Genomic DNA, 17,251 nt, shown 5'->3' on the forward strand with positions numbered 1-17,251 from the left:
ACTAAGCCCGTGCACCACAACTACCGAGCCTGCGCTCTAGAGCCCGCGAGCCACAACTACTGAAGCCCACGTGTCACAAGTACTGAATCCTGCGCGCCTAGATCCCGTGCTCTGCAACGAGAAGCCACTGCAATGAGAAGCCCACGCACCACAACGAAAGAGTAGCCCCCGCTCGCCACAACTAGAGAAAGCCCGTGCACAGCAACGAAGACCCAACACGGCCAAAAATAAATACGTAAATTTATTTTAAAAAAAACCAAAAACAGAAAACCCATGTCCCAGCTCAAAGGCAGTCAGGCAGGAGTCGTCCCCCTTACTCAGCCTTTTGCTTCTATTCAGGCCTTCAACTGATTGGATGAGACCCATGCACATCAGGGAAGGCAATCTGCTTTACTCAGTTTCCTGATTCAAACGTTAATCTCGACCAGAGACATCTTCACAGACATACCCAGAGTAACGTCTGACCAAACATCTGGGTACTCCATGGCCCAGCCAAGCTGACACATAAAACTAACCATTACAGAAGAGACTTTGAGTTGATGCTGGAATAGGTTAAGACTTTGGGGGGTGCTGAAATTGAGTGAATGTATTTTACAGGTGAGAAAGACATGAATTTGGAGGGGGAGGCAGAGAACAGTACGTTATGGGTTGGACTGCGTCTCCCTAAAATTCATATATTAAAGTCCTAACCCCCATTACCTCAGAAGGTGACCTTATTTGGAGATAGGGTCTTTACAAAGGTTATCAAGTTAAAATGAAAGTATTAGGGTGAGTCCTAAGGCAACGACTGCTATCCCTATGAAAAGGGGAAACGTGCACACAGACCTGCACAGAGGGAAGACAATGCGAAGAGACACAGGGAGAAGAAGCTATCCACAAGCCGAGGAGAGAGGTCTGGACTAATTCCTTCCCTCACAGCCCCCGGAAGGATGCAACCCTGCCAACACCTTGGTTTTGGAGTTCTAGCTTCCAGAACTGTGAGACAATAAATTCCTGTTGTTTAAACCACTTAGTCTGTAGTATTTTTTTTACAGCAGCCCTAGCAAATTAATACACAGACTCTAATCTCTATCTGTCAATTAGTACTGCTCTCACCACATGCTTTTCTTTAATAGTGATCATTAACAGTTACGGAGTGTTTACTAGGTGCTAGTCACTGCAATAAGTACTTGGATACACGCTATCTCAGTGAATACTCAAGGCCACCCTTTGAGTAAACTTTACGGTATAAGAATTGTAACTCAATAAATATACAAACAGTCAAGAAAAAACAACTTTTTTGAAGTTGATGTGATCATTATTCCAATTTCACAACTGAATTCAAGAAAACAACTAGTAGAAGGGCAGGGGCAGAAACTGAAGCCAGATATCTGAGTACAGACCTATGCTCTCAACCCCACCTCATCGAAGTGCCCTCCGTACCCCACCTTGCTTGCTTCCAACGTGACAGCTGTGTGAGAAATTACAGTATGCCAAGATAAGGACTTCACAGCGTGACGGCACATCGTGCAATTCACAGCTATGTGTTACCTGCAGCCCCACAGTACACTAGAGTCCACAAAGCCCATAAAATGACACAACTCTTAATGAGTTTATTTTTAAACACACAGATTTTAAAAAGCAGGTACTATATGCATTGCCAAGCGTTTTCAGAAGTCTGAATCCAAACTGTAGTAAGGGTCTTTTTAAAAGCTTGTCAAACCAATTCTGAAATTAATATAGAAAGTCAAAGGACCTAGAAAAGCAAAACAATTTTGAAAAAGAACAGAGTTAGCCAACTTGAATTACCTAATTTCATGACTTATTATTATAAAGCTACAGTTACCAAGTGTGGTATTGGTGAAAGGACACATAAATCAGTGCAACAGAACAGAGAGTCCAGAAATGGATCCACAGGTACATGGACAGTTAATTTTTGCCAAATTTGAATGAGCAATTCTGTGGAGAAAGGAGAGTATTTTCAATAGAAGTCGTACTGCATCAACAGAATATTCATATGCTAAAGGTATCTATCCTTATACCTGACACCTATTTAAAAGTTAACTCAATATGGATCGGGGTCTAAAAGTGAAACTTTAAGTTGTAAAACTTCCAGAAGAAAACATAAGACCAAATCTTTACAGCCTTGAAGTTGGCAAAGATTTCTTAATTATGACACCCAAAGCATAATCTATAAAGAAAAAGTTAATAAAATGGATTTATCAAAATTTAAAATATCTGCTTTTTGAAGACACTATTACAAAAATGAAAGACAAGCCCCAGACTGAAAGAACATATTTACAAAACACATATCTTACGTAGGACCTGTACCCAGAATATATAAAAACATTAAAAAATTAATGAGCAAAAGTTTCAATTTAGAAAATGGGCGAAAGCTCTAAACAGACATTTTATTAAAGGAGATACATGAGTGGCACGTAAGCACGCTGGAAGATAACATCTCTAATCATCATGGACACATACACAGCTCTGAGATGAGGGGACAAAAAACCAACAATACCAACTGCTGGTGAGGGTGCGGAACAACTGCAACTCTCATGCACTGCTAATGTGACGGCAAGGGGGACAGCGCTGTGGCAAACACCGTGAAGTTTCTTATAAAGTTAAACCCACATTTACCACATGACCCAGCAATTCCACTTCTAGATACTTAGCCAAGAGAAATAAAGACCTCTGTTCACACAGAAATCTGCTGATGAATGTTCACAGCATCATTATCCGTAATCACAAAAAAAAAACCCTGGAAATAACTCAAATGGGAATATTACTCAGTAATAAAAAGGAACAAAGTACTAATACAGTATACGGAACACCACTGATGAATCTCAAATTCATCATGCTGAGTGAAAAAGGCTACACACATATGATTCCATTTATGTGACGTTCTGGGGAAAAGTCAGAATTACAGAGACAGATCAATGGCTGCCAGGTCGGGCCGGAAGGGAAAGACCAGGAGCGTATCTGGGGGGATGAGGTTACTGCTCTGCAGTTCCATTACTGTAGTGTTTCCGTGACTCTGTATGTCTGTCAAAGTATCCTAAAAAGGGTAAACTTTATGGTAAACAAATTATATCTCAATACAGACTTAAAAAAAATAAAAAGAGTAGCCTTGAGACTGGCTGGGACCCTTTGCTGCAGTGCTGGCACCTGGACAAACATCTCCTCCAGCAGCAAAATACAAAGAAAGCAGAAGGGACTAAAAATAACCGCATGGGTGCCCAGTTGGGGCAAATTACGAACAGGGAACAAGGTACAAAAAGACCAAAAACCCAACGTCACTTCTGAGGAACCAGGAGCAAAAGCAGGGTACCAGGAACAAAAAGCAGGGTACTGCGCACGCCCCCTGCACACAGACCCACCAAGGGGCTGGGCAGACCAGCGAAGCTACCCCTCTGGCCTGACCCCTGGACCCATTCCTACCCTCGCCCCAGATAAGGAACCCGCTCACCTCCCCGCTTCGGGAATGAAAAGGGAAACTGTGAACGTGCTTTAGCTCCCTTGTGCTGTAGCACGAGTCCCAATAAAGCCTTGCTTGAATTTCTTACGTGGCCTCTTCTCAGCTTCTGTTGATGAAGGAGTCCAAGAACCCCACAGCTCAAGGCGAAGTTTAAAATTTTTTTAAAGATGGGAACATAAAAATCCTAAAAGACGGGCACACCCTGGCTGTCTCAAGCAAGTTAAGTTAGTTAAGTAGATTTGAATAAAGTTTGGGTCTTGTTTTGTTTTGTCTTTTTAAAGTATGCCATAGCTTCTATACTGCTGGAGTTTGAAGGCCTGGTTTCTGCCCGATTCTGCCAAGCAGGTGATACATAATTGTAAGAGAATATTTATTTCACTTTCTTTTTCTGCTTCTAAGTTCCTTACTTTTAACTTTTTTTTTTTTTTTTTTTTTGCGGTACGCGGGCCTCTCACTGTTGTGGCCTCTCCCGTTGCGGACCATAGGCTCCGGACGCGCAGGCTCAGCGGCCATGGCTCACGGGCCCAGCTGCTCCGCGGCATGTGGGATCCTCCCGGACCGGGGCACGAACCCGTGTCCCCTGCATCGGCAGGCGGACTCTCAACCACTGCGCCACCAGGGAAGCCCCAGTTCCTTACTTTTAAAAATGAGAAAAGGCATTCCTAACCTCAAGGTCGCTTTAGCTAGCTGATCCTATACATATTTCATACATGGTATTTGGAATATGTATACGATCAGCCAACTAAATATAGATATATCATTACAGCAAATTCAGTCAGAGTTAAGACTGAAACCTAACAAAAAAAACCTCAGTCATTACAAATGCTAACAGGGAAGCAGACAATAAATTATCTGGAACGGAATTAAGAAAGTAAGTAATACGAATCACAAGCAACAAAAAAAAAACTAGCATGTTTGCTAATGGGAATATATTGGGTCTTTTATAAATAGTAACTTTCTTTGGGGATGGGCACAAAGATGTCCTTTTGTAAGAGAATTATTATCGCAGGTTATCTTTGTGGATTAATAAACGCAATTTAATTATTTTGCCAACAAAACACTTACCAAGTGCGCACCAAGTGTCAGTACTAAGTGCTTTACATATTAACTCATATCCGCAAGAACCAAAAGACGGCACCAAATGTACTTAGGGAAGTAATTTCCTTACAGTCACAGGTTTTATGGAAAAGCTTCAGCAAGTCCCAGTATAACTGATGAAGGAAAAGCATTTGTATCAGTCATGCCGAATTTGAAACCATTTCTGAAGAACCCCGGTAAAGATCGTTTGCGTTCCATACCTAAAACTATGTGCCCTTATCCTTATTCCAGAAGCTATCGTTCTGATTTAATAAATGAGGAACTAAAGTCTCTACTCACCTGGCTACTAGAGAACAAGAGTTCGGTATTTAATAGCTTTTCTTCATGTTCTCATACACGAATCACCAGTAAGAGCCATAGCACAGGTGCTGAACGTGCCTCGGGGACAACGCCTGTGCGTGCGTGCGTGTGTGTGCCAGCGCGTCCCCAAGGAACGGCAGTCCTAAACACATGCTTCAGGCCCGGGAAGGCAGGGGGCCCTCGGCCTGGGCCTCAGGGTTTACACGGTCTTGCTTTCTGTGGCCCTCCTGCCGCTTCATTCCGAGGACCCTTCGAGAACATTCCAGGATAACGTAGTGCCGAGATTCCCTATCCAAACGGCTCCAAAGATGCTTCCAGGGTCCGTCTAGCTGAGAGAAGAGACCCTGCCACCAGTATATATGCTGCTAAGCTGGGAAAGGGCCAAAAGGGGCTGTTGGGGTTGGGGGGCAGGGGTGATGGGGGGCATGTAAACTGCACTATTCCCGCCCCCATCATCACATGCACCCAGGTCGTCAAGGGGGTGGGACGGAGCCCGCTCTCCCCGCACCTCCACTTCCCGGAAAAGAAGTCAGTGAAATCTCAGGTGCTTAAAGACGGCTCCCCAAGAGTAAGCCAGAGACTCCCTGCCAACGGCAGCCCAACGCCAGCCCAACGCCAGCTAAGGGGAGATGCAGACAAACGCCAAGCCAGGCGCACTGGCGGATGGAGATGAAGCCCTCGGCGGGCTAGAGGAGCACGACGGCCAAGGCTGAGCCCTTCCCCACGGCGGATCCCCGCGGCCAGCCGCAGCCCCGCTCTACTGTGGGGGGAGGCGTGCGCAGGCGGACGGGCTAAGAAACGGGTCCGGACGTCGTCCGCACTGCGGGGAGACGGCAGCGCAGCATCGGCGGTCGGCTGGCTGGTGCGGGTCGAAGGCCCGACCATCAGCTGATTCTGGGGAGCCAGTCAAGCGCCCGCGGGGGCAAAAGGCGGGGCCGCGCCCACGTCCCCGCCGCGGCCGACGTCAGTGCCGCTTGCCGCTTGCCGCAGGATCGCCGGGGCGCAGCTCGCGGGCAGCTCTCCGCGGGAGCCACCGAGACCTCTGCGCTGCTCGGCGAACATGGCCGACTCGGAGAACCAGGGCCCGGCGGAGCCGAGCCAGGCGGCGGCGGCAGCGGCGGCGGAGGAGGAGGTAATGGCGGAAGGCGGTGCGCAGGGGGGAGATTCTGACAGCGCGTCCGGCGACTCCGACGGCGCGGTCGGTCAGACGGCTGAGGAGCCCCAGACGCCTGCAGAGAATGCACCGAAGCCTAGAAATGACTTTATCGAGAGCCTGCCTAACTCGGTGAAATGCCGAGTCCTGGCCCTCAAAAAGCTGCAGAAGCGGTGCGATAAGATAGAAGCCAAATTTGATAAGGAATTCCAGGCTCTGGAGAAGAAGTATAACGACATCTATAAGCCCTTACTCGCTAAGATCCAGGAGCTCACCGGTGAGATGGAGGGGTGTGCGTGGACCTTAGAGGGTGACGACGAGGAGTTGGAGGATGAAGAGTACGAGGAGGAGGAGGAGGAGGGAGAGCCTGCGGTGGAGGCGGCGGCTGCTGCCGCCAGAGATGAGGGTCCCCACTCTGCAGTGTCTGACGACGCCCAGAAATAAGCGGGGGCAGATATTGCAGAGGAGAATGACGACGCAGATTCAAAACCCCGATTTTTTTTTTCTTTTACACATCGGTGGACTTGAAAAGGCTCAGGTTTTGGACCAAAGTACAATGTGAATCAATTCTGACATTCCTAGGATCATATTAAATCGACGCAATCAGGTTCTGGCCAGCCCGTTTCCAATCTGAACACCAATACACCAAAAGGTGTTGTAAACGAGTTAAATTTAAAATGGCTTTTTCATGATCTCTTCTGCGAGGGCTGGAGTTGAGACTTCCTAAGGGTGTCAAGTAGATGTGAAGCAAAGAACGTCACTTTGAAACCCTTTGATCACACTGTCATCACACTACGCACAGAACACCCAAGCCGAGACCGAACATGTTCTCAATGCCTAATTCTTCAATTTCTTTAGTCTTGCATTTTTCCAGCTCAGAAGCATCAGAACCCAAGAAAAATCTCATCTTTAAGACTTTGCTTTCATAACCCAGACATCAGCTTTACACTTCAGAGAAGCGTGATGGGATGGAGGAAGCCCGTGCCGGAGATCATGACAGTACTGTTAATGAGGCCCAGAAAACTGCCACTTCAAATTCTAAAGACTGTACTGAATATTTGGTTCTGAGAAGGAGGGTGTATAACCTGTACACTATTGTCAACATATGTGTTCATTATTTACAGTCTCGTGTTTATGTGTTTCCCTGGTAGTGTCTATTTACAAAGGTGTTAAAAAAAACAATGTTTAAGTATTGATCCCTTTATCTAGCATTTTAGAAATATTAATTTACTTGAAAAGATGTAGAATCTAGTAAATTCTGTAAAGCATGTGTATCCAGTGTCATGTTGGATCCTTGTGATGTCTTTTTGTCTTGTAGCTTTTAGAATGTAGCTGTGAAAATTATCAGAACTCTTCACGGAAGCTAATGTGTGGAAAAAATACATACTTGAAGAACCAATCCAACTGTGTGTCCCCATCCCCAGCTCAGAAGTAGAAAGGGTTTAAGTTTGCTTGTGTTAGCTGTGCCTTCCTTATTTTGCTATGTAAATGTGACATATTAAATATAAAATGGTGCATAATCAAATTTTTCTGCTTGAGAACAGACTGTCATACAGTAAAGGATTTTTAGGAGGACACATTTAATGTAAAGACTCTTAGCTTCTTTGTGGGGTTTGAATTGTGTGATCTGTAAAGAAATTTAAGCATAACGTTGTTTACCACTGTGGTGTTAATAAAACAGTATTTTCAAAAAACAAAAGGACTCATACCCTGACTGCCTGGAATCAAATCCCAGCTCTGCCTCCTATTAGCAATGAATCTTGGGCAATTACGTTAATCTGTGTTCAGTTTCTCCTCATCTATAAAAGGGGATAGTAAGTCCCTTCCTCACAGGTTATTATGAAGAACAAACTAGTTAATTTACATAAATCCCACAGACCAGTGTCTGACCCTAAGGGTTCAAGATATTTTAGCTATTATTATTATGGTTATTATTATTATATGAAAGATAAAGAGGATGATTTGAAATTCAATCCTCCTAAATTACGAAAGAAGAAAAAATACATATTATATTCCTAAGTTCATGATATTACTGTTAAAGTGGGCTTTAATTCATAAACACAGGTAGTTCAATAAACTGTCTTGTTTTGTTTTCCTCAGTATAAAAATCAGGTTTTGATTTCTTCCCAGAAAGGACAAAAGACTTTAATGTGACATTATGCATATATTAAAAAGTCTATTTCAGCTTTATATTTGGGCATTCTAAATGAAGTATAAAACTGAGGACCCCCCCCCAAAATTTTAAACACAGATGTGTTTTCTTCCATTTCCCTTAAGGGTTAAAATTAGAAGCAAAATTAGACTGCTTTACCTTAGGGAACGGAAGGAAGCTCTGACCTGTTGCTAATGGCAATAGTTGAGTGAAACCTTAATGTATTATTAATCTTCCTTAGGGCCAGGACAACAAAAAGAGAAAATCAAAATAATGTATTACGTAAGTCAATGATTATCTTAACCATGATTATCTGAAATAGAAGGGAAAAAATCTAAAAAAATTCAATATTCATTTCTTATCCCTAGGAGTAAGAGACTGTCATTTAATATTTTTCTAGGTCCCACAAAAAAGCAAAACTGAATGAAACAAATAAGGTGTGTAGTTAGTGGGGGGAAAAAAATTTTTTTTTCAGGCATGTGATTACTATACATAGAAAACCCAAGAGAATCAACTGAAAGCTGTCACATTCACAAATTTGAGGAATAGAACAGACATATAAATATATAAAAACCAATAACTATTTCTAGGCACTACTACTGATAAAAATATATGCGAAGGGCTCTCTTTCACAGTAGAAGTAAGAAACCAAAATATTTATAAAAACCTCTAATAAAAATGTATATAACCAATGAAAAAAAAAACAGTATCACAAAGAACTGTAAAAGAGGCCTTTGGAAGGTGAGCTTGAATATCACAAAAGTGTCAATTCTTCCCAAATTAACTTTTAATTTATTACACTTCAAATCAAAACCCAAACTGGATCTGGAACCATATAATTACCCTAATCTTCACCTGTAAGAATAGGAAAACAAGATTTTTACCTTAGACCAGACACAAAAAAAATTTTTTTAATTGAAGAAAATATATTATTAAGTAGCAATTACTAGACAGGGAAAGGTTACATTTAGAATGATTTAAGACCAAAAGAAATAATCGACAGGCACGACAACACAAAAATTAAGAAGTTTTAGAGATTTAAACAGACTCCACATTTTTAAAAGTAAACAGCAAACTGGGAATAAAATCTGCAATAAATACAAATGGCAAAGGGCTAATAGTCTTAATACAACAAAGAGTTGATACAAATGATATGAAAATCATTTCATCTTAATAGAGAAAAACGTAAAGGACATCAGCAGACGACTTTAAAAAAGGGAAATACTGCAATCCTGTTTGGGGCAGCAAGACACGTCCTGAAAGGGCAATACTAAGTGGACCAGGCCTCCAGCAAGGTCTGGAGGATATGCAGGCCGAGCTGTGTGCTCTGGCCAGCAATCTTTCTTTCACTTACGATAAGACTTTAGCTGTGGGGTTTTCTAGCTACCAGTCATACCACTGTTGGTTACTTTTCTCAAGAGAAGGCACATAATGTGCCCTTCACAATGTCAAACAATTTCCACCATTTTCCTAACTGGGTTGATCTTTCCCCTCTGTTTCCTGCACTGCTTATTTGATAGTTCCTCAGGCAGACATAAATCTTGTGTGTTAACATGTAGCAGGATACCCTCCCTTGAAGGCAGGTCAAACGCTCTCACTCATAAACCTTTTTTCATCCATTAGAGGCCCAAATTAGTAAGCAACGCACAAAGTAACTGGCAGAAAGAAAGGCAACTGTGCATTACACATTCAACTCAGTCTCTAAGAGCATTATGCAGAAGACTGCAGCATGCCCTAGCTCCCTGCCCGAGCACATCACAGCAGCTCTCCGAGAGTTTACAATTCAGTGTACACAGACGCATTTGCATGTGCACACACGTAGACACAAACACTTTTTTTTATTGGGGTGGAATTCACAAAACATAGCCATTTTAAATGAACAATTCAGTGGCATTTAATACATTAATAATGCTGGGCAATGACGACTTCTATCTCATTCATTTTTTTTAAACAAAAGTATTTTAGAGGTAAACATCAGTAAAAAGGATCAATGCTGGGCAGAATATGTCAAGTAGCCTATGCATGGAAGAAATACAAATTTTACAAGTGAGGTCAAGTTTCTGATTAAATTAGATTAGATGAAAAAAAGAACAGTATTTGTAAGGATTCGATGAAATGGGTACTTCTCATACATTGACGATAATGTATAAGCTGGTGTAATTCATTAGCAAAATCAATTTAGTAAAAATATCAACAAATTCAAAATGATCTACACTAATTCAATTTCACCCTTGGGACCTTACCATTAAAAAGAAATTTTAAAAACAAACAAAGCTTTATACATAAGATGACTGATACAGTGTTATTAAAAATGGAGGGGGAAGAGAAAGAAAAAAAGGGAAAGAAAAAAAAAAAAGACACAGAAACAAGCCAGATACGCAAAAGGGAAAGAATAGAAAATACACATTTACACAGCAGGCTGTGCAGCCATTATTAAGGGTGTTCATGAGGGCTTTACAATAACATTATATATATAAGCACCATCTCAACCTAAGTTTAAAAATTCAGCCATACACTTATAAACGTACATTGTATGTCTTTAACTATGCCAACTTTGTTTTTAAAAAATTGCATAGTCTGCCTGAAACAAAAACGGCAAACTCTTCAAAGTCATTTATCTTCTAGGGATGAGGGGACCTGGGGACGCTGGAGCCCTGGTCTTGGCCCTCTAAGTGGCAGTGTCAGTCAAACAGAATGGCTCTGAATCCTGGCTCTGGTGTTTGAACACTGGACCTCCGGCTGTGTAACCTTGAACAAGTGACTTTTGTCTCTCTCTGCCTCAGTTTCTTCAACTGTAAAGTGGGGAGGACTGCGTGGGAAGGACTCAGAATAATGCCTGACACAAGGGAAGCACTCGAGAAACGTTACTGGCATTTTAATTATCTGCTATTCCTATAACAGCCCAGTGCGAGTACCACGCAGATCTTAACGATTACACCTCTCACAGACTATCTCAAGAGATCAAGGTGGGAGGAAGACGCAAGAGGGAGGAGATATGGGGATATATGTATAGCTGATTCACTTTGCTATAAAGCAGAAACTAACACACCACTGTAAAGCAATTATACTCGAATAAAGACGATAAAAAAAAAGAGATCAAGTGAAGTCTTTCATTAGTCCTAACTTCAGTAGATCTTAAGGCGCTAGAAGGATTTGTCATGTGTGGGTTTTATTCTCAGGTTCTCTCTATGGAATCTAGGTGCCTGGCATTTCCTTTTCACTATGCCCTCTCCCCACCCCTTTTTTAATATGGAAGAAATGGGGGAAGATATTGATTGCATTTGATTTGATTAAATTGAGTTAAACTGGGGGAAATCTAGAATGATATGTGGGGTTTTTTAATTAATGGTAGTAACACCATGCCACAGAGTGTGAGAACTACTTAACCACAAATAGTCATGTAATGCAGTATTATTCAGATGTGACTGCCAGTTGTTCCAAGATGTAGCTAAGATGTGGCCACCAGCAATCACCCATGGATGTTCTCTTACCTGGATGCTTATAATTCAATTGTCTGTCTGCAGCTCTTGTCCAAGGAAAGAAAGCAATTTTAAGTCCAAATGGAATGTAATAAATTATGGATACAGAATTGGTACCCTTCTGACATCTCCCTCCAGGGCACTGGTGACAGCAAATATCTTACTGTTAACAGAAACAGCTTCAATGCCAGCAGTATCTGTATACACAACGCTCAAGTTAAAAATCCAGCAGGTGTTATTCTTTTGGTTCTTTCATTTAATTTTCTTAGACTAATCTATGAAATACCCAAAAAGGACCCCCGGTGATGAGGTTATGGCATATAAGAGTCAAAAGGAAATAACAGCTGCAATGATTAATCTTTTAGCGTCGTATACAAGCTTTCTTACCGGGATCTCAACATGCTTTAATGTTAAGATTTCTGCTTTTTGCAACATTAAAGATAAAGGAAAAAACATATGCTTGTCTTCTTCTGGCTGTCCCTAACTCTGACAGCAATACAATGTAATGAGGCAGTAACCACACTAGGTTCTCAGAAGCCTTCCCAGCAGGTAACTGTGTCAGCAAGGGGGTCTGCTCCAGTCACCGAGTACAGAGTCATGGACAACAGTGCCTAAAGCAGTGGGTGAGCTCCCCACCGTGTGTTCGATGAGTGCTAGCAACACAGAAAAGCCAAAACCCAAACTTGGACCTAACACAGAAGCCATTCCATGTTTAAATTTCAAGCATCGCTTACTGGCAATAAAAATAAGAACCCCCCTCTGCCTGGCAATATTTAAAACGACAGCACATTTTACTGCACAAAGATTTGAAAACTTTTTTAGAAAGAGAGAAGCTATTTTTTAGAAAGTCATGGTAACATAACAATGGAGTTTTGTAATACAAGTAAAAGAATAATGTAAGTTCCCTTATTACTCCCTTGAAATTATGTACTGTCTTTCTTTTAAGGAACCTGTATGTCATCAGACCATCCTTATGAAAAATGTCTTGTAGAAGCAGCCCTGAGGTCAATTAGGGACAAATAACTGCATAGACAGAGAAAAGGAACCCACGTGGCTGTAAACAAAAGCACGCTCTCCACACTGATTCTGAGGGCCCCGCATGGGATCAGCAATGTCCAGGAGTGCATATGTGTCAGTGTATGGTCAGGACATTCAAGATGGCTGTTCTCTTGCTCGCTGTACATCCCCTGCCCGACCAGTGCCTGCTTCACCTAGACCTACTCGCATGACTGACCTTCCTACATACTTGCCCCAGGCCCTAACTAAATGACCGTTCTAATTTGAGATGAGAACATCTCCGGGAAGATAGCTTATCAAAGGAGTGTTGAGGGGCATGCCCGTCTACTGGTTTCCCTGATAACTGAGAGCCAACCTGACGTTAATTCCCCCTATAACTGGTAACCTCCTCCATCCCCCCGGTAGCAAAGACTGCCACCACATCCTGCCTGACCTCGGATGCACACAGTGGGGTGTCGCTCCAAAACCTTGCTTCAGACATGTAAGATCTCCCATCCAGTAAACCACTGATGTCTCTTGCTGGCTCCAGGCTCTTTCTTCGGTCTTAAGGCTGGGCAAGTACAGAGCTTGTGGGACTGCGGGGTGCAGCCCAAGAGTCAGCAACAAATACAAATAATGGAGAAGGAAAAAAAGAAGACGAAGAAAGAAAGTGTACCACGGACCCACATCTATCATGCAACTCCTTTGCTCACAAACTTTACAGAGCACCTTTCCCTTTTTATTATATCCTCATCTCTACTTTCTAGTATCCAAATCTTAGGAGTCCTCCCAACAGCTCTGATCCCATATCCATCCTCCCAGATGCACCTGTCCACGTGGATTTCTCTGATCCCCTTCCGATCCAATTAATCAATTTTGTCTTCATACTTCATTTACGGTTACATATGAGAACAGCTTATCACCCTAAACAAACTGTGGTCTCCTTCAGTGTTCCTGCACAAACTATCTCTCAACTATTAAGTGAATTCAGTCGCTGATTCAAAGAAACACCTACTGAATAAGGAGAGACAGAGAGACAGAAAGAGAAAAACTCAGACCCGGAAAGAGAGAGAGCAAAAAAGGCAGAGACAAAAAGTACTCCAAGAGCAATAATTTTATAAAGATATGAAAAAGAAAAGTCCCAACAACTGCCTCTTCTGAAGACTACATCACAAATCACCTAGGCCCACACGACATCGCTCTTGGCCCCACCCGGTGTATCTAACACACAGCGCATTAGGATGACTCACCAGAATGTGAAGAAATTCTGAATATGCCCCTCCTCAGGCTGCTTGCCCAGCCCACCGTTAGCTCCTAACAAATGATGCACACACTGTCGTGTCTGAAATCTGCTGCAAATGCTCAGACGTCCTTTGAAAGACTAAAGGCTGTAGAGGTATCTATGTACACACATACATACATATGTAATAAAGCAATCATCAAAACCAGGAGGGAAGAGAAATCACCTGGACCCACAAAGCCACTTTATGATCTGCCATAAATTCCCCAATGCTAAAAACAGTATCAAGGACTTCCCTGGTGGCGCAGTGGCTGAGACTCCGCGCTCCCAAGGCAGGGAGCCCGGGTTCGATCCCTGGTCAGGGAACTAGATCCCACATGCGGCAACTAAGAGTTCACATGCCGCAACTAAAGATCCCACATGCTGCCGCGAAGATCCCACGTGCCGCAACGAGGACCCATCGCAGCCAAATAAATAAATAAATATTAAAAAATGAAAACTAAATAAAATAAAAACATTATCAGACTCTACGGAATAATGAGACTGTTCTTATTAAACAAATCATTTGCTGTTAACAAAAATACCAACATTATGTAGATAAAGAAAGGACAGTGTTTTCAGCTCCAAAAGATTCTTATTAAGTTAGAGGTTCGATTGAAACACCTACTTGAGACAAGACTAGCCTCTATATTAGATTCCCAGAGACAAGATAATTTCATCATCTGAAGCCATTCTGTTGGGTACTTAGCAACTTCTGGATTATTTTACTTAATTCTGGTATTAGAGCTCACACTTGCCCCAAAGCTGAGGCTTCCTGGAGAGTCTGGAAGGTTTACATGACAAAAAAGATTACTGAATGTTACATTAGACCACTTGGGCTTCTAGCTATCTTTAAAAGCATAAAAGGATGGAAGAAGAGGCCTGTCAGTTTTTCTATCATTCCTGTTTTCCAAAGGGAAAACTTATGGGAGGAAGCCAATATACATCACTTGGACAGAGTGAATTTCATAGGATCTCTGTTCGCATCTTTGCAACTATTTACAGTAAGAAGCCAACTAGCACCCAGAGTGACTTAGCTTTAATTTCCCAACATGCTTGAAACAGCACACAACTTCTCTTCATCTGCAACTTCTTCCACAGCTTCAACGAACCCTTGCCTCCAGAAGGCTTCCCTCGCTCACAACCCTCCCAAGTGGAGACTGCCACTCCCTCGTCTTTCCTCACCCCTACTGCTTCTTTAAAACAAGAAGTTGTGTCTCTAGCTAATGTGCTAACGGTCCCTAAATCCTCATCTCAAGAGTCTACTTTCTATTCGAATACACACAACTCACCTAAGAACATACATTTTCCCTGTCCTCGTTTTTATTTATTTCACCACTTTTTTCCTTGTGTAGGCAACCTCAAGTTCACTGGTCATTAAGACTGGCATAAGTAAACAAATAAACTACTGATATAAGACTTCTCTTCTAATACAACAAACTAGTGAATATAACAAAAAAGAAGCGGACTCACAGACATAGAGAACAAACTATGGTTACCTGTCGGGGGGAGGGGCAACAGAGAGGGTGGGAAGTGGGAGGTACAAACTACCTGGTGTAAGAGAGGTTCAAGGGTGTACTGTACAATATGGGAATACAGCCAATATTTTGTAATAATTGTAAATGGAAAGTAACCTTTAAAGACTGTATTAAAATTTTAAATGCAAAAAAGAAAAACATCCTACTTAAAAAAAACAACTATGAATTGATTTTAAAAAAAGACCTCTCTTGATGATAGACATAAATTTTCAGCTCTAAACAAAATCACCTAGGTATCACACAGACATGTCAAAATCAACACATACAAAATAGAACTCTTTCCCCTCCACCCTGTGCTACAGATTGTGTTTCCTGTTGGTCAGCTCTCCAAATGAGAAGCCTCAGAGTTGATATCAATATGTGCCTCTCGGGACTTCCCCTGGTGGCGCAGTGGTTACAAATCTGCCTGCCAATGCAGGGGACAAGGGTGTTCGAGCCCTGGTCCGGGAAGATCCCACATGCCGTGGAGCGACTAAGCACGTGCGCCACAACTACTGAGCCTGCGCTCTAGAGCCCACGAGCCACAACTACTGAGCCCACGAGCCACAACTACTGAGCCCGCGTGCCTAGAGCCCATGCTCCGCAACAAGAAGCCACTGCAGTGAGAAGCCCGCGCTCTGCGACAAAGAGTAGCCCCCGCTCGTCGCAACTAGAGAAAGCCCATGCGCAACAAAGACCCAACGCAGCCATAAACAAATAAATAAATTGATTAAAAAAAATAATACATGACTCTCTAGTACCATCTGTATATAATGCGACACTAGCTCCCGCTGATTACATAAACACGTAGCCAGCTCCGTATCCCTGCTAGCTTCACTTTGGCCCTTACCACCCTGCCCTTGAGCTACCTCAACAGCCTCGTAACGGGCCTCTCCACACGTGGCTGACTTCCATATGGCCACCAGTCATCACTCAAAAAGAGATCAACCATGTCCCACTGCAAACCCATTCCAGGTCTTGACAAGCTCCACCCCAATACCACTGCGCCCACCCTCCATCTGCACCCTAAGCCCTGCCCCACAAATACGCCTCATTCTCTGGCATGTGTTAAATTGGAGAGTCTGACTCATATTATTCCCTGTGTCTGAAATGTTTTCCCTCTTCAGTGTCTGGTCAGTGTTATGGCCTCTCCTCCTAGTTCCTTGGCGCTTGGCCTATCACTTTCCTATCACATGCACCATAATCTACTGCAATCATTCATTACACTGCCCCTTCCCAGCTAGTCTTGAGGATAAAAGTTACTTATTTCCTATACTCAGCAACACGCCTGGCGTACAGCAGACACTCAGTGCTTGTAAACTGAATTGATTAATATGCAGATGGCCAACAACCTCACTCATAATTTAATTCAAAAGCAAACAAAATTGAATTTTTTCCTCCTCCAAAGGGATAACACAGAGAAAACCATCCTGAAAAATCAGATATACTTGGATTAATTTTCATGAGGCAGAAAGAATTTAGTTTAAAACCTGTATTACAAATTCTTCAGCAACAGAACCACAATAATCGTAAGCGTCTGTACGGCATTCGCTCATTCAACACAGTTTTGGGAGCATTTTTATGCCACTCACTCTGCTGGATACTGGAAACTTTGTGCTAAATGCTGGGAGTTCATTCATTCCAAAATGTTCTCCTATAAATTATCTCACTTTAGTCTCACAACCATTCCATGAAGGAGGCAAGACAGTCATTATAACCCCCATTTGACAGATGAGAAACTGAGATCAGAGAGTTTACGTGATTTGCTCAGGGTCAAAGCCAGTAAGACAGAGATGTAGAACTACAACAGTTATCTCCTG

At 42.6% G+C, this 17,251-nt stretch overlaps 2 protein-coding genes across 9 annotated transcripts in view; one reads left to right on the top strand and one right to left on the bottom strand.

The window, feature by feature from the left end:
• Positions 1-17,251, bottom strand: part of HERC3 (HECT and RLD domain containing E3 ubiquitin protein ligase 3) — a 137,501-nt gene that overhangs the window by 27,081 nt on the left and 93,169 nt on the right. The window lies entirely within an intron of this gene.
• Positions 5,668-7,707, top strand: NAP1L5 (nucleosome assembly protein 1 like 5). The gene has a single exon (XM_067736986.1). The coding sequence runs from the start codon at positions 5,916-5,918 to the stop codon at positions 6,450-6,452; it is 537 nt and encodes a 178-aa protein (XP_067593087.1). The 5' UTR covers positions 5,668-5,915; the 3' UTR covers positions 6,453-7,707.

Source organism: Pseudorca crassidens, chromosome 4, assembly GCF_039906515.1.
Source record: "Pseudorca crassidens isolate mPseCra1 chromosome 4, mPseCra1.hap1, whole genome shotgun sequence".
NCBI lineage: Eukaryota > Metazoa > Chordata > Mammalia > Artiodactyla > Delphinidae > Pseudorca > Pseudorca crassidens.

Excerpts from the sequence above, each read along its gene's own strand:
- NAP1L5 (XM_067736986.1), top strand. The coding sequence starts at position 5,916 with ATGGCCGACTCGGAGAACCAGGGCCCGGCGGAGCCGAGCCAGGCGGCG.